Source organism: Eucyclogobius newberryi, unplaced genomic scaffold (assembly GCF_026437365.1).
Source record: "Eucyclogobius newberryi isolate DKJ021-1_F unplaced genomic scaffold, fEucNew1.0.hap1 SCAF_17, whole genome shotgun sequence".
Taxonomy (NCBI): Eukaryota; Metazoa; Chordata; class Actinopteri; order Gobiiformes; family Gobiidae; genus Eucyclogobius; species Eucyclogobius newberryi.
This window is the reverse complement of record NW_027315801.1, coordinates 30794564-30817349: the sequence shown is the minus strand read 5'-3', so window position 1 is coordinate 30817349 and position 22786 is coordinate 30794564. Positions and strand designations below refer to the sequence as shown.

Sequence of the window (22786 nt, the reverse complement as noted above, 5' to 3'; positions counted from 1 at the left end):
GAAGATTGAGTCAACAGATGTAACAGAGGCCACAGTGGAGAGCTCCTCTTTGAATGGGCCCCCTGTTGTTGGGACCCCCTTGGTGGTGACAGGAACTCCCTTTGATTTTGCACCCTTGTGAAAGTTAATACCCACTGGCCCTGCACCCCTCCATATTTCACAGGCACGTTACGATCGGCCGCGGCTTTACTGCCCAGAAAGAGCCTTTATGCATGAGCCAGCCAACCAGATGTCTGCTCATCCTCCATATCTCCTTTGTTTGAAGCCCCTCCAAACGCTTGTTCAAGAAAGTTTCATGTTTTTGTCCCAACTTCAACTTAGATTGTCAAAAAAGTAATTATAAAACAAATTATAATAATACACAATCTTTCTGAGATTCAAAAAAGACATGTTTTATTTGATATGATACAACGGTTTCTAGTCAATCAAAATTGGCATCAACTAAAACTCTTTTTGTTGAGTTTAATTGCTGATTTCCCAATGTGTTACATGCAAAACAGCCTGATTCAATGTGATGCATAAATAATGGATTTAATTATTTCAAAAATGTTTTTTTAAATGAAATATTCTTAGGGTTTTTGATGAAGCTGTATGAGACACTTCATTAAAATAGGAGTGTTGAGGGGACCTCTACTGGCTTAAGGTGTAATTGATTTCTGTCTCATTTAATGTAACAATTATCAATATTTTCTGACATATTCTTATCAAGTGTGGGTAACACAAGAATAGTCTAGAAACTGTAATCTGGCATTGACACGTAAAAGAAGCTGTTTTGGCACAGCCATTCGAAGTGTGATAAACTCATTTTGCAATAGACAATATTACAATACCTAGTGTATTTGCATTGCACCGGCGTTATAGTTACTCCATGTTGAGAATGCTCAAAAGTAGTATGAATTTGGGAGGAATAAACCTGGGAAACACAACTTTGGCCTTGCCCACAAATGTGAAAAAGAGTAACACAGTCCCTTTGATTGCACGTTGTAATTCCTTGGGAATTACCAAAGGAGCAAAGTATTTTCAAAGTGACGTCATATCCAGAAAAACCTCCAGGGGGCTCCCTTGCTCCTTTTTTGTCCGGATCAAAGAAGGGGAAGTCAAACAGAATGGTTTAGAGTCTACTGAACTCTCACTGAGGCAAAGAAAGTTCTCTGAACACAAATGTGCATGAATATGTTTGGCAGATTTGGATCAATTGATTTGCTTTAACCATTTTTGTCAAACCTAAATGTGAAACTCAAGAGCTAAAGTTGGAATGACAGTAGGTATGCAGTTACTGTGAGTGTTTGTCCACTTTAGGGCTTTGGAAAAATACGTCAAAAATATTTGAAAAACACATCCAACACTCATTCACACGCTCATCCCTATATCACATTTACACACACACAACTCCAGTGACCGCCCCAATCAGGAATGGATTTTCTTAATGAATAAATTCCCCTTGACCTTCAAAAAAGTCAAAAATTAAAAAGATAAAAAGCAAAAAAAATATTTGTAACACTGAGTGATTGGGCCCCTTTTGTGAATGGGCAGCAGTCACTTGAACTTCTGCGTTTGTCCCGTCACTTGCTAAGCCTGGTGCAGGTCCAGCCCGGCAGAAGCAACATAAATAGACAGTATCAAAGTCTTGCATGTGCAGCAGCTGGAGAACGAGCTGCTTTCTTCAGCATTTGGGACACCTAGAGTTCATCTTCGGTCAATTGCGCCAAGTTACTGGGCCGTCGTCCCACTGAAGGTCCTGACACAGTCGTCCCAGCGTCACAGAGCTGCCCCCTTCGACAACTCTCTCCTGCCCTCTGCTGAGGAGAAAAGAAACAACATGGAGATTAAACGTATGCAGAAACCAAATGTTTGTAATGCAAAAAGTAGCAACATAACTATTTGTGCTTTAAAAAAGTTTTCCATCTATTTAGGCTAAGTACAGGAAGCCATTATCTGCCTTCGATAGGCATCTCTTTCCCTGTCTGGCCCGTGGACTTCCTGCCAGGCCCTAAGCGCCTGAGTAAATAGTCAGGAGAAACCCTGCCAGCTGTCAGCACTGATGATTGAAAAATGAGCCAGTGGCAAAGCGCAGAAAAAACAGGAAGTAAAATCAACAGCCCTTCAATCTAATTAAGAATTAAAAAAAAACGTAAATGTTGTAACGTTTACATTGTGATGTATTTTCATATTTATATCAGAAATAAAAAAAATTACACAGGCATCAGATGAGTTTTTTGTAAAATATGCATTATTCCCCTTCTAACCATTAGGGGGAGGAAAAGCTCTTCACATGGACTAAATGTTTAGGGTAAAGATAACTTTGGGTAAAGTCTGCAAGTCACACTATAATAGCACATAAGCTAATGCAGGCTCCCGAGACACAATGTACTAAACACAATCTGTCAGTCTGTACCTGTGTACTTTGAGAATTGGGGGTGTACAGCCCATTTGACACAGCTTGAACACTGGACTGGTCAGTGAAGCCCAGCTGGACATGTGACAGAGAAACAGTGTGGGAGTCTGCAGCGCACGGCTGGACCAGAGTGGGCTGCAAAGCAAACAACAGGTCATAAATACCACTCAGCTTTAGCGATACAAGCAGGCCGAGCAGCATCTCGTGAACAGAAAGCTGATATTATTTAGCTCAGTGCTTTTTGTAGATCGAGGACAAGTAAAGAGTCGTACCTCCCGCAGAGCAAACGTCTCGCTGGGCCCGGAGCACTGGGTCTGGCTGGGCAGAAAGAGTGCGGGCAGGGATGTGTTGTGGGAGTGCAGGGAGGGCAGCTTGTGTCGGTCGATAGAGGCCGAGGAGTGTGGCCGCAGAGAGGAGGTGGCAGACAGAGGGGGCCTCATGCAGCGGCCCAGGCTGTTGGACTTGCTCTCCCTGCGCTGGTACTCGATCGGGGACTGTAAGGCTGGAGACAAAAGGAGTGAGATGATTGACACACTGCCTACACCTGTTTTGAGCAAAAGAATGAACTTGCAGTATAATCTATAACAACTATAAGATAAGATATTCCTTTATTGTCCATACATGGGGACATTTCATTGTTGCAAAGCAGGTAGATACAGAGGAAAAGGACAGATAACTTAAATAACTTAATAATAACTCTTATAAACAAAAACTCCTATAGACAAAACCTCTAATCTCCTAATAAGGAATGTAGGGGAAAAATAAATAAAGATAAAGATAAAAATAAAATAAAAACATCTAGCGTAAGACAAGATAATACTAATAATAATGGTAAAATAATCACTCATTTTCATCAGTTATATGCACATGTTATATGCACATGAATGGGACACTATTGCATGTGAGTACGACAGTAATTGCACATGAATATATGCAAATGTTATAAAGAAAGATGGTGGAAAAAAAACATGAACTACAGACATATTGATGAAAATGAGTGACACTAATCATTCTTAAGAGGATAAAAGATTGCGACAGCTCAGACAGCACCCACCATTAAGGAAGTTACGCTGTGTTTCTAAGATGTGAACCACGTCGTTGACCCAGGCCCTGCAGGTGTCCAGGGAGGCGGCCTGGAGCTGGAAGCGCACCACACTCCCATCTGGGTTCCGTGATGTCAGGACGAAGCGTGCATCATCTCCGTCCACAATGGGCTCCACCCCCAGGCAGCTCACCTGCAACACAGCACATCTGACTCACATCTGTGCTCAGCCGTTTAGTGCTCATTGAAAAAAAAACAAAAAAAAACCCACGTGCAAGACACTGAAAAACATTGGGGCGCTACCTTCACACTGTTTTTGAAGATGTATCCAGGTATGGAGAAGCCTTTCTTCTTGTCAATAGGCTCACTGAAGATGACCAGCTGCTCAAACAGGAAAACCCGTCTCTCTTTGGCTCTGGAGAGGAAGCTGCTGTCCTGCTCCGTGACAGTGAACGTGTCCTGCAGTAGCAGCTTGCCCAGCGCTGTGATCTTCCCCTGGCACCAGAAAGAAAGATACAAACAAACACACGATACGGTTACTGTGGTTTTACTCGCTGCATAGTTGGCGCTTGACATGTTTTGAACAGTTTAAGTCTGAAGAAATACCTCAAAGCCTTGTAGACGACCCACATTCATCATGTCATTGCAACGTTTTGGCACAAAGCACATCATTTCTACTGCTTTCTGTGGAAAAAAAAGAGTATATATTTAAACCCTGTAAAAGATATATTCAGGACAGGTGGTTATGAACACCCACCTCCAAATCCTCCGTGTCCATTCCAGCTTTGGTGTAATACTTAAGGAAGTCCTGTTGAAATAAACACAGCGTAGTCACTGGTCTAAGACATCTGGAGAACAATTTGCCGCCTAAACCAGCCTTTATTGGAGAGCCAAAGGGCAGTGCGTTCGATCTGGGTGAAGGCTTTTGCTCAAGATTGCTTTTTATGACCAGCTTCAAAGACATTGCTTGTTAATCTCAAATGCTGTCGATTCCAACATCTTTGCCTTTTATTTTGGCATTGTTGTTTTAGCTTTTATTTTGAATGAAGATGAACTGCATAAGGTTGTGTACAATACAATAGTGATATGTTACTAAGTGTAATGCAACACGTTATTATCTAATAAATATGTGCATTATTAGATGAGATATTCCTTTATTGTCCACATATGGGGAAATTTCATTGATGCAACGCAGGTAGATGCTAGTGAATAATAGTAGTAGATAATAGTAAATATTAATACTTTTTCTGATTCTAATAATCTGCAGCACAATTTTAATATTCTGCAATGAATGTATTGAACAAACTATGACAACATATAATATCAGTAACATCATTTGACGCGGTTAAAGCTCATTTTATGTTTCTCATATTGTTCAGCCCAAGTAGTGTTCATTAAAAGTGAGATTAATGTTAAGTTACATTTGAACTGGAGGAGGTGTGGAGCCTGTACCTTGAGCAGCAGCTGGTACTTCATGATCCTCTGCACAGGTTTGATGAGCAGGTCGTTGAGCTGCAGCCTGTGTCCCAGCTGCAGCCTCAGCTCCTGTCAGGGACATCCACGTCAACATGACAGTTATGGCACACAACACACAAGCTAATGGCTAATGTGACACTGACGGACAGCGCTGTTTGTTGTGTGCTCCCTTCCAGAAGTGAACCGTGGATGAAAAGAAACGGATTATATTCTGAATTATACACGACCTGAAAGACACTGCCAGACCATGTATAATAAACTAGAGCATTCTGCAGCCATGCATTATAAACGAATGATTAACCTGTGCCCAGAGCCAACAAGATGTCATTAAACCATCATGTTAATATGTATTCAGACTCATTCATCTTAGTCCCTGTGAGAAACTACACTACTAGCAAAAAAAATTAAATACCTATCTATTATTTATTTGGCTTCTTTTTTTAGTCTTATTTTTATGAAGATGCAAAATATATATTGTTTAACTTACCTCAAAATAGGTTTCTATGTACTCGGACACGATGTGCTCTGACTTGGGTTTGTTCTGACAGTAAACCACATACATGTGCAGCCGTCGCTCCTGCAGAACAAAACACAAATCAATCCTTCTTTTCTTTACATAAAGTGACAAACAGACAATACATTTAACAAACTTGTGAGATCTTTAGTGGGCAAAGTAATGAATGAAAGACCCTAAGAGCAAACATCCAAAAACGTTCAAATCAAAGTGCAGTGTCTGTTGCGTGAGATGAGAAGCGACACGGCTGTGAGGATTTGTCTGGGGGAGTCCTGCCTTTGAAGCCGACTGTGTGTGATTTGCGGCTGCCCCTTCTATGACTAATTGTCACTGGAGTACAAATGTGGCGGTTCCTGCAGCCGTGTGTGGTGCGAGGTGTAGAATCAGGTTATATATAATTCACCCACGTTACCTGTGTGTGTAACTAAAGACTATACGAGCCAGAGGAATAGGACTGATCCAAGCAACAGGCTGCACTGCTCTGTAACTTAGAGACCGGCCGCAATGTCGACGTAATACATTTGCTGGTTGAATTTTGAAGGCTTTTAAAAGTAAATACTGGTCAATCTTGCGCTGGATTTAGTGCTGAGACACAAACAGATGTCCGAACGGGTCAGATCAGATTGGAGAAGAGAATAAGAAAGTTACTTGCACCCTTAATTGCACCTTAATTAAAGGATATTTTCTCTTAAAGACCAATATTTCTGTGGCAGAGCTAAACGCACTGCTGGCGTGTGATTGAATGTGGTGCACGCCGAGGAACCATATAGGAAGAAGATACCGAAAGAGTGTCAGCCTGCTACATGTGTTAGCAGACAGCTCATTTGTAATACAGCTCTAGTTAAAAGTGGCTTTCTGCTTTCTGCTTTTCATTAGGCCAATGTTCTCCATCTGCTTGTTTTCACAGTTTGACACCACACTTAGATTCAGTTACAGGTTGCTTTATTGCCCCGCAGGCTGTTGTAAGTTGATTATCCGCTGGGCTGCGTCTTATTGGATTGTTTAAAGGCTTGCTTCCATAGAAAACGTGTGTGTGTGTGTGTGTGTGTGTGTGTTTTGTCAAATAGACACACAAATGCACACATGCACACATTTAACTTAATCATCTTCAGACAAGAACTCAAGCCAAGTTAGTCAGATTACCCCGTCTGTGTGCGCATGTGCCACCACTTAACTCACAGGCCCAATATCAGATTTTCATCATTCTACAAAGTCAAACTCACCAAACTCCCAGAACAATAGACATAAAACAGCTCGACAAATTTTTGATTTTCTCAGTTTAGAAAAATTCTAAAAAAAATTCTAAATTTTTTTACTTTCAAATCTTTTTAAAATGTTAAATAAAATACCCTTCTTGAAGATTTTAAGCGCTTAAATTAGTGTATTTTTCAAACGACAAACACAAGAAGCAGAACAAGAGCAGAGAACAGGGCAGACTGAAGAAAATCAAGATAAAAGATGAAGTACATTGTAAAAATAAAACTAAAGGCTCACAAACTCCATAATAAACGTCCCAATTGGTCCAAAGTCGGTCAAATATGTCCAATTTTAAATAAAAAAAAAAAAGCGATACGAACAAAAAAGAGGAAGAGGCACTGTGTGGAGCTTGTGTAAAGTGTATTATTCCATGTACTATTCCTGTTGTCCTCCGTTTTGTTCCCCAGTGTTTCCTGAGGGAAGTGCAGTTTGGAAATGGGTCATAGTGTTGCGTGGATCAAAACGGTATCAGTGACAGGCCATGAGCTGAGAACAAGTAATGATGTAATTTGGATTTTGCAAACATAATACAGGAAGTACAGGGCCGTGGTTCTCAAACTGTGGTTCACGTGTTTCTTGTGGTATTGTATTGTGTTCAGCTGATGCCTTGGATAGATGAATAATAATGTATTCAATTCATATGTACTTTTTGGAGGCTGCTTTACTTCTTGGATGGACTTGGTGCAATCCCAGTGGCGATCTGGTTTAAACCTTGTCCAGACCAAAGTTAAAGTGAATATAATCATCGCTGACATCCTGCATCTTGTTTAATTAATTGCGACTTTGAACGAAATCGAGTCTTTTAAAGTGGTACAAGACAAAAAAAAAAAAAATAGGGCAGGCATTTGGACGGACAGCTGTGAGTCCTCCTTACATGTTTGATGAAAAGTTGGGCCAGTCTCTCCGGCTCTGCTACACACTTCTCCAGCTCTCCCAGGAAGTAGCTGCAAATAAATAAGACGCGACTAATCACGTGGCTGTTATTTGACCCGTTGCTCCTTTGTTTTCCCATGAACTGGACTCTTAGCAGTATTTGTTTTAAGCATTGAACGCAAGTCAAGCAGAAACAGACAGTTAATAATAAGGCTTACTCTTTATGCCAGTCAAATATTTGGTGAATGTTTCCAAAAACAATCTTGTCCTTTCCCTTCATGTCCTCTGGAATACCTTTGGCATTCATCGTGCCCATGTATCCCTACAAGAGAATGAAAAACAGCTTGCCAAGTTGTATTTTACAACTGGATTACAATTATGCGTATTAACTTTTATTTAGAGTGCGAGCAGGCTTCACGGAATGAAATCTCCTCATGATTAAAGAGTGGATTATGAGGAGATTTGCTGTGTTTGAGAGAAACTTACCTCGACTATGAAGCTCAGGTCTGCTACATAGTGTTTCTCTGTCTCAATGAGCTCCTTTAGCACATACCTAAAAAGACAGGAAAAAGCAGAATTGTTCTAGTTACGAGGTGTTGCAGCCACTGGCAAATCCAACTTCCATTATGTAAAAGTCAAGTCTCACATTTTATAGGTCTCAGTTTCCTAATGTTGTTCTTAAAAAGCCAGGGAAGTCTACTCTAACAATCACTGCAGAAGAATGAAGTTAATAGTAGGCGGCGGTTCCAAACTTTTCACACCAAGTAACACCTAAGAAAATATTTGGATTTCCGAGGAGCAGCAGATCTAAACTAAGTCTTAAACAGGACTATTCCAGGTCTAATAGGACTAGACTATTGCTATTTCCAAACAAGGACGGACCCAGAAAAAGAGAATAATTCATGATGGATTTCGCCACTGGAAAAAATGACGATCACTAATAAGATAAAATGTTATTGAATAAAGAAGTATTCATCTTGATTTGAGAAAATTTTAGACTCTCATGAAATAAGATTCGTCAATAGAACAAGTATATTTTACGACTGCTTTCAAAAAAAGAACAATAGTGTTTATTTTACCGTTATTATTATGAGAAAATAGAGTGTTTGTATATAAAAATAGAGAAAATAATAGAAATAATAAAAACATAAAAAACAAAAAATAAAAAAATAAATATAAATGAAAATAGAGTGTTTATTTTACCACTATTATTATAAGAAAATAGTGTTTATTTTACCATTATTATAAGTATTTTTTGTCTTAAGTTAGCTATTTTTATTCATTTTATTTTATCTTTATTTTTTGCCTCCATTCCTTGTTAAGAAACGAGAGGTTCTGTCTATAGGCGTTTTTGTTTATAAGAGATTTTGTTCCTATAAGTGATCTGTCCTTTTCCTCTGTATCTACCTGCGTTGCAACAATGAAATTTCCCCATGTGTGGACAATAAAGGAATATCTTATCTTATCTTATCTTTTTTGTGTCTAAGTTCTTTTTCTATGCTTGCTCCACTGGCAATTTATTCTTTCTTATTCTTCTTATTTTAAGAGAAATATACTCAAACCAAGATGAATACTACTTATTTCACACACTTATATATTTATAACTTAACTCCAGTGCACAGTTTGAAGACCCCTGCAGTACAGTTTAAACTTGTTATGTGAAATAAACAGAAATATTGGGCACACAACATTGCATAAAACAGTACACACCATAATAACGTCATTGTTTTGTACTGTAAACTTTAATACATTTGCATTTTGTTCCTCACATTCTAACTTAAGCTACATATCACCATCAATATAAATGATGATATAATTAAATAATTACCAGGTATTTCTGATACACTCTCTTGCTTGGTTAAAGTTGTAAAATAATTGATCAAATGCTCACATGCTCTTCTCTAAGGCACTTCTTCTGTCCTCCTCGGTGTCGGCCGGTGCTGAGGACTGGCTGGAGGTGTCGTCCATTATGACCGAGGCGCTGTCTTCAGGCCCGACCATCGTGGACAGAGTGTCCTGGAAACAACGAGAGCTCCATTGTGTCAGAGAAGCATCATCGAAAACACACCAGGGCAGCGGCCAGAATATGTTAGAGTGACATAAAAATCCCAGAGAATCCCAGTGGTTTAAAATGGAAAGGTCAGAATGATGTGGTGCTGTTTAACTGTCAGATCGCAGATTGGTTTACCGTAAATATCTCTGTAATTATTGAACCTATCGGCATGAAACTAGCACAAAGTTCAATGTATTCTCTGTCAGTTTGTGGAGCGGATTCCTCAGAAATAGTGATAAGATTCAACATTTGTGAATCATAAGTTTGGACGTTTCTTGCAAAAACTGCAAATCTATCCATGGGTTTAAAAATGATGAGAAATTAGGACTGTTGCCATAGTAATAAACGACTGCGAACAAAGGGCTTGTGAGGGGTGTGCGATATGACAAAATCAAATAAGATAACATGGGGAAATTTGGGTGTTACAACGCAGTAGATACAGAGGGAAAGGACAGATAACTTATAGGAAGTTTGAAAAAAACACTCTTAATAGAAGAACTCTTATAAACAAAACAAAAAACTCTTATTAACAAAACTCCTCTCATATCTTAATAGGGAATGGAGGAAAAAAATAAAAAAATAAAAATAAAGTAAAGTAAAAAATAGCTAGCATAAGACTAAATAATACTAACATTAATGGTAAGTAAACACTCTTATTTACATCAGTTCATATGCACATGAATATGGCCTTAATTGCTTGTGATCTGACAATCTACCAGTTTCATGATGTTGTGACTCAAGGCTTTCTTGTTTCTGTCTCTGCAATGACTCTGTCTCTCTATTTTGACATGAAACAAAAACTGGCACAAGTCACTGGATTAGTATACAGAGAGGATGTGGCCCCGGTGATAAACAAACAGAACAGGGCCATAATCTGTAGAGTTTCTGGTTATTCTTTACCTACGCATACAGTGTTTTTAACCCCGACATTTCATTTTTTTTTTCCATCAGATTCTAAAATGTTTAAAGAGGAAAGTGATGGGAAAAGCTGATAGAGGTGATAATGATGTAGGTTGCCACGGTGACCAGGGGGAGCAGGGTGTCATGGAGCACAGAGCGAATGATAAGGAGATCGTCAGCGTTGGTAATGACGTGTGAGGTACACTTCAGATTGACAGAGAGACAGAGAGAGGACACAATGAATGGCTGCAGGTTCAATTAAAGTGTTATTTCAGTGCAATTAATGTTTTTAAAGTATTTTTTTTTAAAGGCAAATTAAGCTTGGGAAAACATTTTTACATGAATTATATTTTAAATTTGGAAAACACAACTTTTTATTCAAAATTTGCTAAATTAGTCTCCTCCCCTTTATAAGATAAGATAAGATAATCCTTTATTGTCTTCTATATGCATAGAATCTTGTAATAGTTGCACTTTGTGAAAAAATCAGACCAGTGCATCACACGCTGTCGGCGTTTAATAATAATACAATATTGTATTGTTCAAAAAGCATCTTAAGCAGTGCTCTGATTGTTGTTCTAAAGCCATGCACACACCCAAAAAAGTTCCCACCCATAGGGTCCGCCATCTCTCCATGGGTCAGCCTCTCCATGGAGATGTTATTGCTTCGCCTTAAAGGTTCTACAGTATGTCATATAGTATTCAGGTGTTTTTATAGACAAAACCATACTTTGAGAAACATGCATTCTTCCTGTGAGTGGGCTCGCCTCTACGCAGATCTGGAGTCACATTTATGAAGCACATATTAGTTAAAAACTGTAACATACATGCCTTTCCATCACTTCCATGTTAAGTTTGTAATCAATGAAAAGACTAATATGAACAAAATGTTCATATTAGGACTTCACATGAAAATATGAAGTCCAATCCAATAACTCAAGAACGGGGGAAGATTCTACCCTAAATCGGCAAGTTTGAGGGAGTTTTGTCTGTACTTTTAGTAAAATTTTGAAAATGAGACTCTGATCTGTTACTTGTGATGTGCAAACTGCTTGTGTCCATGGAGATGGACAGGTTTAATGCCATACAGTGACATTCCTGGCATTTCAATGGAAACAAGCAGGCGGCGGATCCTCCACCAGAAAAGTTACATAGTGCACCTTTAAGGAGTATTTTTGATTTCTATTTAATCTGTAGACACACTCGTTAAATTATTAGAGTGAAGAAATATTAAGCCCATCTCTGATATTTGTATATGTATATTTCTTATTATTAGTCTCTGGGCTGGCCTGGGAACACGTCCCAGGGATCCTCCCGGAGGAGCTGAAGGAAGTGTCTGGGGTGAAGGGAAATCTGGGAGTCCCTGCTTCGACTGCTGCCCCGGTGACCTGGCCCCGGATAAGCAGGAGAAGATGGATGGATATTTCTTATTTGCTATATTTGCTTTCTTATTTTTGCCATTTTAATTCTTAATTCTCACTTCAATAAATATTATTACCATTACTTGTTTGCTCTTTGTATAATTTATATTGTAAAGTCTAAATATTAGTGTTATAGAGAGCAAGTCTGGTCAGCTGTGGATCATTTAATCATCGTAAAAATACAACAACTGAATGTAGATTCATGTAGATAAGAAACAAGACCATAAGTAAAAAAGTATTTTTAGCTTTACACACCAGTTTAATCACATACATGCACATGCCATACGTGGTGTGTAAAAGCAGATGTGTGAACACAGAAAGCCTCGGTCTGATCGGATTGATTAAGTTCCTATATTCATGACCTCCATTTCAGCCTTTTTCCTAGAATTGATATGACTTCCTGTGGTGGTCCCGGTTTAAATTTGGAGTTATGGTACACAAAAGGTCCTGGCCTGAAATCACTGCTAACTCAATGGACACAGGGCTCACAGCTGCGCACGACACCTCATGTTTGTCTAACCTGTTTTACGATGACAATACGCACACTTATGGCCCCTCTATTTCTCCATCTTTGCTTAGCAGTTTGTCTGAGTCCAGCCTATAAATAGAACCGTTGTTCTCCGCCGTTATTTACTTTGTCTTTGCCGTGTTAACTTATGGGAGCAGCCATCTGTCTCTGGCTGAATCTATGTGTCCTGTCGTCCAAGTCAAGCAGAACCTCCCCAGCTTAAAGACATACACAAAGCACCAGAAATACCCCAAACCCCACTGGCAGACTGTTATCTTATAGAGAAATAAATAGAGGAATGAATAGAAAGACTTGTTGGCGTGTGGAAAAATGGCGAGGACGTTTCAACTTTAACTAGATCCCCTGATGTTCGGTGAATCTATGATCTTTTTGTATGGTTACAAGTTGGAAAGAACAGCAAAACAAGGTAAGACTGTGAAGAGGAAGACAGAGAGGCTCCAGAAGGCCCACTCTGCCTCGACGCGTCCTGCCCTGCTCAGAGCGCTCCGGTCTGGCTGACAGGTCCGACTGGCTCCCTGATCACTTCCAGATGTGCCGTGGCAAACCCCACAGGAAAAAGAATCCCCTCATCCTCCTTCCCCCCACTACTGTTGGGAGTTTTGTTTTCTTTCAGCAGAAGCCCAAGCAAGATCAGACATGCATGTAACTAAAAAGTAACATGCTGCACTTTAAGCTTTCCAAATACACCTAATCACATTGTTTTACTGTCCGCAATTATTTATTTTGAGACAATACACATGAAGAAAGTTTGTCTAAATACTGCTCTTTGATATTTAGAGCTCAAAAGGGTCGACTGCCATATTACGTCACAATTAGTGCAGTAAACGATGCACTTTGTTATTGCTTTGTCTGCCTGGAATGTCCCACAGTTCGGCATTAAACGTATCTAATGTCATGGAGGCGAGCAGGTGACGCCACGAGGCCAAGTTACAGGTCAAATCTGTGGAGCAGCGACTCCACTCACAGCTAATGTATTTTTAAGCAAAATAAACACATTGAATGCAAAGCTAAGCAACAACAAAGCAGAGGGCGGACCCACCAGAAATGTTACATAGTGCACCTTTAATGAATTCAAAATAAATATAATGCATTCGCACAAGCTTGCTAGGTCGTGAGGTGCATGACATAAAAGACAGAACCAAAATGTAATAAACATCTGCTTCATAAATTAATGACATTTCAAACTACAACAAGTCAAACAGTCTCTTAATACTACAGTAATATTGTAAATATCTAATTTAAACAAACAAAAACGTTTAAGACTACAGCGTGTAGCCACATTAAATTGTTGAGACTAGAGCCACACGCAGTCCAAACCGTTTAGACTAACAAAATAAACTAATATAACAGTATGCAAGATAAACAGCAAGAGAAGGAAGACCCCCTTTTATAGTTCCGTAACACAGGACTATGGACACGTCATAGTCATAAAATCTGATCTAGTCTATTGTTGTGAGGTCTTGTCATCTTACAAAAAACACTGCCACTATTTTCGACGACTTCCTGTTTTCATAGCTGCGAAATATTTGTATAGAAGTCTTGTAAATATTATGACGAGTGCCGTACCTCAGTGTCCTCTGACATACAATCACAAAGCCAAATCACAAAGGTGGATCACCAGAGCTCCACGATCAGGTTACATGCACTGAACTTGAAAAAAAGCAACACATGATCGCTGAGGTGGGCTCAGACACTGGAGCCTAAAGCTGAGGGGCAACCCACCCACACCATTGAAGCGGTTTACCACTTTTAACACTGTGCGATGGGCAGTAAAAACACCACGGCGCTGACCTCATCCACATGATGTAACCGACACTAATAGACTCGGATGCTTTGTTTTGAGACTCGAACTGGAAAGTGCTCTGGCTCAAGACAGCATTAGGACACTTCAACAACAAGCATGTGCATTAATGTAATATAAAAATGGTCTTTTATTCAGTTCTTTGTTGAAATGACACGCAATCAAAAGTCACAGAGCATTTGATATGGGTCCATGCTGTTCCTCCATCGCTTGGTGTACAAAAATGAAAGCGAAAACAGGGTAATCTTTCCCTTTTTGTGCATTCTCTGTTTGTCTGCAGGCATGTCCTTTTGTTGGGAGCTGAATCACACAGGTTGAAGTCATGCCATGGCCTCTGGGGCTCCGGCTCATCGATCCCCTTTAATTAATTTACACTTGGCAGCTGCATAGAAGTGTGCTTGTGTCAAAGGGACTAGTTTTATTCTTACGTGGACTCGTTTCTTTAAGTCATTATTTTGTTTTGTTAATACGATAACAGCTAGCTGCAGAATAGTCTTCACAGTCAGTCACTTTTGACAACTGACCAATGAGAACGCTGCATTTCAGAGGGTGTGCCGAATACTGTGCAGTCAGCTGTTTGATTGGGATTGATAATTAGTGTTTTTTTGTATGAAACACTGACAACATTCAGCTAAATGATTTCAGAATAAAATGCCACAGTTATCCTATGAGCAAAGTAATGCATAATGTGTGAAACCAATACTTTCCACTGCCACGTTTAGCATCTGTTCGTTGCTTACCTGGTTGTTATGTATAGACGTGCCGCCAATCAGAGAGTCCGTGATGTAACTGGGCGACTGGAGTGTGGCCGGCGACAGGTCTTCAGGGCTGGCCAGGCCGTCTTTCCACTCCTTTAACAAACAAACACACATCATGCTAGCTATAAGGCTATCGTACATGCCGTCTATATTTACATGTGTCGGTCTAGGTAATGTGCAGTGTCCAGAGCCTGCTCCGGGGCAGAAGAGCATGTGCGTCAGATGGCAGTGAGCTCCTCAGGCCTGAGCCAGCACAGGACCTGTTATATAACATCTGTGCCACCTGCCATCACACATCCTCCTCACTGCAGCACAATGTGACAATACAGGGGGTTCACTGTTAACTAAACCCCATAAACACAGCGTTTCTGTAACCTCTGGTCTTTTGAAGTCTTTAAAAATAATCTCAAATGTTCTGAAATATCACCTGGTCTCATTTGATTACTCATTCAAATTAAATTTTTTAATCAGCTCTCTTTGTAGCAAAGGCTATTCTCGATATCCAAATTTTGCATAACTTCAAAACAACATTTCTGTATTTAAATGTTCATATATTGCCCACCTCTATGTCCACGATATAGCTTCATTGGATTGTTCTCAAGTATTTGAATGGGTTTGTATCAAAACTGTCTTTCTTACTTGTGAGTGCGTCATGGGGAGGATGGTGAAGCTCTTGTCCAGTCGCGGAGGGCTTCCCAGATCCTGATTGGGGTGCGGGGGCACAGTTGGGGGCTTTCCCTCCAGTTTTCGGACCTGACGCTCCCCTTTAGCTGAGGCCCCGGCGCTGAGTTTTCGGACAGGGTTTGTGAGCCATTTCTTGAGGGTGCTCACTGAGCGCCTGGAGCTCGGGGAGCTGGGGGCCGAGCTGCTCGAGGCCTGAGGGGGCAGCGACGCTACAGAGGTGGAGATGCTGCCCTCACTGCCCGCTGCTGAGTAAGAGTCTGCAGAGGAACAGAGAAGATCTGCATTAGTACAGATGTCTCAAAGCATTTGGGGCAGAAAACATAAAGACCTTCTGTATAAAAGAGTTTGTGAAACATTCACATTGTCCATTTGAGTTACAATGGACGTGTGGCTGGATTCAGGAATCAGGTTTAAACATCAAAGCACAACGTGAAACCAAAGAAACCAAACCAAATAGTGCTTGTGACTATTCTTTATATCAATATCTTTTGACAATTTGACAATTTTGGTGAAGTAATATACCTGATAACACCTTTATTTTGTTAAATTATTGTTTAAACTGTCAGGAAAAAATGCATTTTGAATGAAATGTCGGTTAATGATAGAAGGATTCAATTTGAGAACTCTTCTTTACTTTCTGTAGTTTTTCTTTTACGTTTCTTGCCACTTGACTGATTTACCAAAGGAACTATCCCACCAAACTAAGTCAATTAGAAAAACAAGAGAACAGAGCACATTAAAATCCATGCACATTAATAGTGCAGAGCCAAAATCAACAAATGCATTGTTCTTAATGTAGAACTACTATAAACACAGCTTTTGGTTCAAGGCAAAAATCTTAAATAATTAAAAAGAAGAGTCAGAGTGAAGGTCGATGAGAGGAAATGAAGGCACATGTCACATCACCACAGCAGGAAACGGCAACAAGAGAAACAATATAAATAGACTTGTGTTTGAATAGTGTTGAAAATAGGCATCACACACAGAACCAGCCCGCCCTGTGATACGAGCCAGATCGTGGGGGTCATGGCAGTCGTTTGAAGTGACATACTCCGGCACGGTCACACACAGGAGGCAGGGGCACAGGGGAAGTGTGAGGGGGTGCTCAGACCGGATGTCCAGTGTGATCCTGTGTAGAGGGAAAGGATGGTGTTTGTTTTTCTCAAGTCCTTTAGAACCCTCCTGCCTGCTCATCCCAGCACCTGTGTCACAGCTCTGAAGCACGAGAGCTTTAACTCTGGCAGCAAACATCAGTCACACTATCCTTAAATCTACAAGATGAAATAAAAGAGTTCACTCCTGATTTACGTTATTACATGGGGATGGAGGAGCAGTATTTCTGCACACTACAAGACACAAATGCTGCTTCTTACTGTGCAGAAATGAGCACTTTATCATACATGGGATTTAGAGATGAAAAATTAGCAACAATGCGATAGCAATTAACAATTAAAAACTAAATATTTATGTTTTGAACGGTCAAAGTCCTCAAAATGTTGCCTATAAACATGGATCTGATGAATAGTTTTTACAAAGAGTCAGTTTAGGAAAAAGTTTTAGCTCCATTGTCAGTGAACAAAATTCACAAACTAGGAATTTGCTTTTGGAATTGGATTTGGATCCAAATGTTCTTACAAACTTTAGGTCACTATCTAAAGTTTTGGAAATGGTTGTTCATAGTTAACTGCAGTCAAAACTTGCCTGTAATGACATCTGTGAAAAATTTCAGTCAGGCATTCAGTACATAAACTGCACTTATACATAATTTCAATGATCTTCTTTTAACACTTGATTCTGGAAATTCTGTCGCTCTTCTGCTTTTAGACATGTCCACAGCTGATTACACCACATTATTCTATTGTCTGAACTGGAACTGTTGTGGACGTAATGCACTTAAACTGGTTCAGATCAGTCAACAACAGACCTTCTCTGTTCAATTGGCCCGCATCAGTCTAAAACTTCCCAATTGAACTGTGGTGTGCCTCAGGGTTCCATCCTTGGCCCAGTTCTCTTTGGCATGCATTTGTTGCCATTAGGAATGCTCTTTAGAAAATACAATATCTCGTTCCAATGCTTTTGCTGATGACGTGCAAATGTATGTTCCCCTGCAGTCACATACCTTATCTTTTAAGCCCCTGATTTACTGCCTCCCAGACTGGATGACTTTAAATCTTCTACACTTAAATGAAAAGAAAACTGAAATGGTTGTTTTTGGTGATTCAGATGTATTAGGAGGGGTGGATAGTGTTCTTGGTCCTCTGTCTTCTGTTAACCTCCCATTCAAGTGCTGATGGATTCATCTACTAATCTGGAGAAACAAGTCAGTGCAGTGGTCAAAACTAGCTTTTTTTTTGCTGATTACAGGCTAAAGTTAAATCGTACTTACCTTCCAAGGACTTTGAAAGAGTGATTCACCTTTTTATTACAACAGAGCTAAATTACTGCAATGTTGGTCTTGATCTGGCCTCTCTTAGACGCTTTTAGAAGGTTTTTAAGTTACTAAATGGTCTAGCTCCCTGTTATAAGTATGCTTTAGAAATAAACTTTTACATTGACATTAATAACATAGAACAATAATAGTACATAATAAACTATGATGAAATAAAAGGCATAAATAGCTCTCTGTTCATCTGGTCTTGACCTGTACAAATCAGAAGTGGCTTTTTTGTCCCTGTGACTGGACTAAAGAGGATTATATTTGATTCAACATATTGTGTTTTGTGACGTCTTCTGTTCTCTGTGATTCAGGTAATTTTTGGTCAATAACAGGTTCGGTCAACAACTTGTTTTGTAAGCCTCGATTTATCAGTAATGAATAATCAGTGAAGTCACATTGGGTAAAAAACACTTGACAAAACATGTTTATCGAAAAGTCACAGTGACTTTATAGTTATCCACATCCCAGATCAAACCGCTTATCTACACGTGTTAAAAAGTCAAGGATTGCCGATTATAACAGAACCTATTAAAACGTTTAAATATAGTTGTTTTGTTAATAGCAGTATAAGAAACACATCCATGAATCACAAGCACCATCTGTAATGCACAGAATTAGATACAACTATAGATTTCTACGTCATTTCTACGTAAACACCCATTTTTCACAGAACCAAACTTTACAATCTAAGACCAATATAGTGTTTCAACCACACACTGTAGCGTCAGCCCCCAGAGGACTCCCGCTGTTGTCCTGCAAAGGTTCAATAAGGTCAGGGTTCAGAGTCACACTGCTCCTAATCACTTCCAGACTTCAGAATGTTTAACCACAAACAAACACATGAAAGTGAAAGAAGAAAGAGCAGTATATGTGGTTATGTAATGTGCAGAATGCAGAGCCAGTCCTCAGTGGCTCAAATGCACAGACTCAAAGCTCGCACGACACACTGTATAATTTAGTGAATTAATACATTTATAAAAGGGACGTTGCATCTGCATGTGTCACTATGGCAACTCTGGACAGCAGAGCATGAGGCCAGCTTCATTTGACCCTGAAAAAATTGTTTCCCATAACAGTTGCATGATATTTTTAAACATGCTATGACGAGCAAGCATGTTCTAATTTTACTCATTTAATATACATAAGGTGTTAGCATCAACCTGCCACAAGGACGACGGGAAAGACTTCCCCAGCATAACAAACACATGTGAATGACACACTGTCCTATATGAAATAAAATAAACATAAACTTACATAAATGATGAGATGTTAAATATTGAAGAATAACTAGCCATTTTTAGTTTAGTTTAGCATTTATTTGTCAGGGACCAAGTACAAAATCTTAGAAAAGATTTAGCTACTGCTACTTTCCATCTGCAGTCCCTGGGCAGATTTTGAATCCACGCCAAAGAAATTGAGATGAAAAAATGTATTTTAGCACAATCTTCCATGAAAAGACTATTAGCCACATTCATATTCATAACACAGTGGATTTAATTGAGGAAGTACATTTTAAATTAGAACAAATTATGCATCTTTATTTATTTGATTACAGGTAACAAACATGATCCGCCTCAACCAACTGAAACAAATATAAACTGACCTAAGCAATCCCCTCTGATAATAATAAAATAAAAGCATGCGTGGTCTTATTGTTGCTATAGAAACATGAGCATTACTCATGAACTCTTCAGATACACTTGGCAACTGCCCCGAGGTCAGATTTAGGAGAGGAAAGCTGCCAATCTGCATTAAAGTCCTTCTGACCAGCACCATTCACAGAGGCAAGTTAGCTGAAGTGTCTTGCTCAAGGGCATAACAAGAACTAAACTAGTTACTTGTGTAATTTGCACTGCTCCGTCCTGGGCTGTGCTCTGGACTCGGTGCCGAGGGTGGGGGACAGAAGGGTCCTGGCTAAACTCCATGAGTGTCGCCCCCTGCAGGACACTCTGTCCGCTCTGGAGAGCAGCTTCAGTGACAGACTGATCCACCCTCGCTGTGTGAAGGAGACGTTTCACAGGACTTTCCTTCCTGCTGCTGTCAGACTTTATAACAAACACTGTTAGCCCTAAACAGCTTCATAATCATGTGCAATACTGTCATAATCATGTGCAATACTGTCATAATCATGTGCAATACTGTCATAATCATGTGCAATACTGCCATAATCATGTGCAATACTGTCATAATCATGTGCAATACTACCATAATCATGTGCAATACTGTCATAATCATGTGCAATACTGTCATAATCATGTGCAATACTGCCATAATCATGTGCAATACTGTCATAATCATGTGCAATACTACCATAATCATGTGCAATACTGTCATAACCATGTGCAATACTGTGACATAATGTCAATCATCCTGGTGCAATATTTTCCGTCCATATAACATCTGTATATAAGAGTGTGTAACTTATTTTTATTGACATTTTACATTTATACTAGATTTAAATATATTTATAAGGAACTTTTTCATTATTCCACATCTGTTTCTAATCTGTGTTTCTCTACCTAACCTGTGTTGCAACAATGGAATGTCCTCACTGTGGGATAAATAACGGTTCTCTAATATTATTAGGTGTGTGACAAATGCTCTCTCCTGATTAGTGTGTCGGGAGTTCGAATCCCATGTCCTGCCTTCTCTCTCAGCCCCCATTTCACTCTGTACGTTCCTGTCAATAAAGCCTACGGGCAACAACACAAACTCTAAAGGATAGCTCTGTGATGGAGGACTCATTCTGAAAGAGTAATGGCATACATCTTAATTTGCCATATAGAGTAGATATTGCCTGCTCTAATCACATGTCACTTTGATAAATTCAGGCAATATAATGCAGCCGTGGTTTCTATATTGTAATCAAATTCTCAACATGCTTTTATTCTAGGGCAGCATTTTCACGGTAACAAATCCAGCCACACATTTCCTCTGGTCTGCTGCTGACCAAGCTCTGTTTTTATAATAGCACTGCAGAGGAAAGATAAAGCAGGCAGGCCCATTGTGTTCATTCAAGTTGTAGTAGTAGATGTGAACGATAATTAACTGCAGTGATCCCTTTAATTTCACTGGAAAGCCACACACTGTCAGCAAATCCTGTAGAGAAGAAAAGGTGTACTGATGATTTAGGCCCATCTGTGTCACATCTAGACATTTTCTCCATGAGTAAGACACCAGGGAATATCAAATAATCAATCATCTTCACCCCTGAATGAGTTGATTAAATTCAGATCTGGAGAGAGAAAGAGTAACCAGAGCTTCTACTCGTGATTGTGCAGTTTTTTTGAGACGCACAGCTTTCAGTCAACAAGTGCTCAGTCAAAGGCACAGACTTGGAACAGCATCCCAGACTCAAACGTCGGCTCAAGAGGAACCAGGTCTGTAACCACTGATTCTGAATTGTTATTTAACACTTATGTGGTCATTTGTATTGATCATGTGTGCTGTGTATGTGTTATATGTTGTTTCTGTCATGACCTGCCAGGGACTACAGATGGAAAGTAGCATTCTGGCATATTTACATTGTATCTTCATTAATATGCAATATATGTCCTTTTTAAATAAATAAATCTCTCTAAATTATTACCCGTACATTAAATCAAAATGCTCAAGATAAGTTTATTATTTATTAATTATATGCCTACACTCAAAGATCTTTGATCATTCTGCCATGCCACAATCCATCTAAATAAAACCAATTAATAACTCATTCCAAACGTGTTTTGAATCAAAAATATCAAATTGAGAACTAAATAATCTAAGTCCTATTTGAATCACCATAATTAATACCCCATAATAAAGTCAATGTCAAAATGGTAACGACGACAAGAATTAGGAGGAAAAATAATACAGCAGACTTGATAATATGTGTATTTTGGCTTTTGTCTGTGTGTGTTGCTTGTGTCTGTTTTGTCAGTGTGTGTTGCTTGTGAGTGTGTGTGTGTGTCTGTGTGTGTTGCTTGTGTCTGTGTGTGTGTGTTGCTTGTGTCAGTTCGTGTTGCTTGTGCGTGCGTGCGTGTGTGTTGCTTGTGTGCTTGTGTGTGTGTGTGTGTGTGCGTGCGTGCGTGTGTGTTGCTTGTGTGTGTGTGTGTGTTGCTTGTGTGTGTGTGTGTGTTGCTTGTGTGTGTGTGTTGCTTGTGTGTGTGTGTGTGTCTGTGTGTGTGTGTGCGTGCGTGCGTGTGTGTGTGTCTGTGTGTTGCTTGTGTCTGTGTGTGTGTGTTGCTTGTGTGTGTGTGTGTGTGTGTGTGTGTGTCTGTGTGTGTTGCTTGTGTCTGTGTGTGTGTGTGTGTGCGCGCGTGCGTGTTGCTTGTGTCTGTGTGTGTGTGTGTGTGTGTCTGTGTGTGTTGCTTGTGTCTGTGTGTGTGTGTTGCTTGTGCGTGCGTGCGTGCGTGTTGCTTGTGTGCTTGTGTGTGTGTGTGTGTGCGTGCGTACGTGCGTGTTGCTTGTGTGTGTGTGTGTGTGTGTGTGCGTGCGTGCGTGTTGCTTGTGTGCTTGTGTGTGTGTGTGTGTGCGCGCGTGCGTGTTGCTTGTGTCTGTGTGTGTGTGTGTGTGTGTGTGTGTGTGTGTGTGTGTCTGTGTGTGTTGCTTGTGTCTGTGTGTGTGTGTTGCTTGTGCGTGCGTGCGTGTTGCTTGTGTGCTTGTGT

General features: G+C 39.9%; 1 protein-coding gene across 4 annotated transcripts in view; it reads right to left on the bottom strand.

The window, feature by feature from the left end:
* Window positions 1-259: 259 nt before the first annotated feature.
* The window catches only part of arhgef25a (Rho guanine nucleotide exchange factor (GEF) 25a), a 48316-nt gene continuing 25789 nt past the window's right edge, over window positions 260-22786 (bottom strand). The window contains exons 3-17 of one of the 4 annotated variants that reach the window (XM_072449937.1): window positions 15659-15960; window positions 15002-15112; window positions 9449-9573; window positions 8044-8110; window positions 7776-7879; window positions 7559-7628; window positions 5401-5490; window positions 4890-4982; window positions 4195-4245; window positions 4044-4121; window positions 3741-3932; window positions 3450-3630; window positions 2668-2897; window positions 2396-2530; window positions 264-1796 (exon numbers count right to left, since the gene is read on the bottom strand). In XM_072449937.1, coding sequence (XP_072306038.1) covers window positions 1680-1796; window positions 2396-2530; window positions 2668-2897; window positions 3450-3630; window positions 3741-3932; window positions 4044-4121; window positions 4195-4245; window positions 4890-4982; window positions 5401-5490; window positions 7559-7628; window positions 7776-7879; window positions 8044-8110; window positions 9449-9573; window positions 15002-15112; window positions 15659-15960 — 1946 coding nt within the window. In that variant the 3' untranslated portion in view covers window positions 264-1679. Of the gene's footprint in view, window positions 1800-2395; window positions 2531-2667; window positions 2898-3449; window positions 3631-3740; window positions 3933-4043; window positions 4122-4194; window positions 4246-4889; window positions 4983-5400; window positions 5491-7558; window positions 7629-7775; window positions 7880-8043; window positions 8111-9448; window positions 9574-15001; window positions 15113-15658; window positions 15961-22786 lie in introns of all 4 variants that reach the window. The other 3 variants (XM_072449936.1, XM_072449938.1, XM_072449939.1) reach the window with 3 other exon arrangements.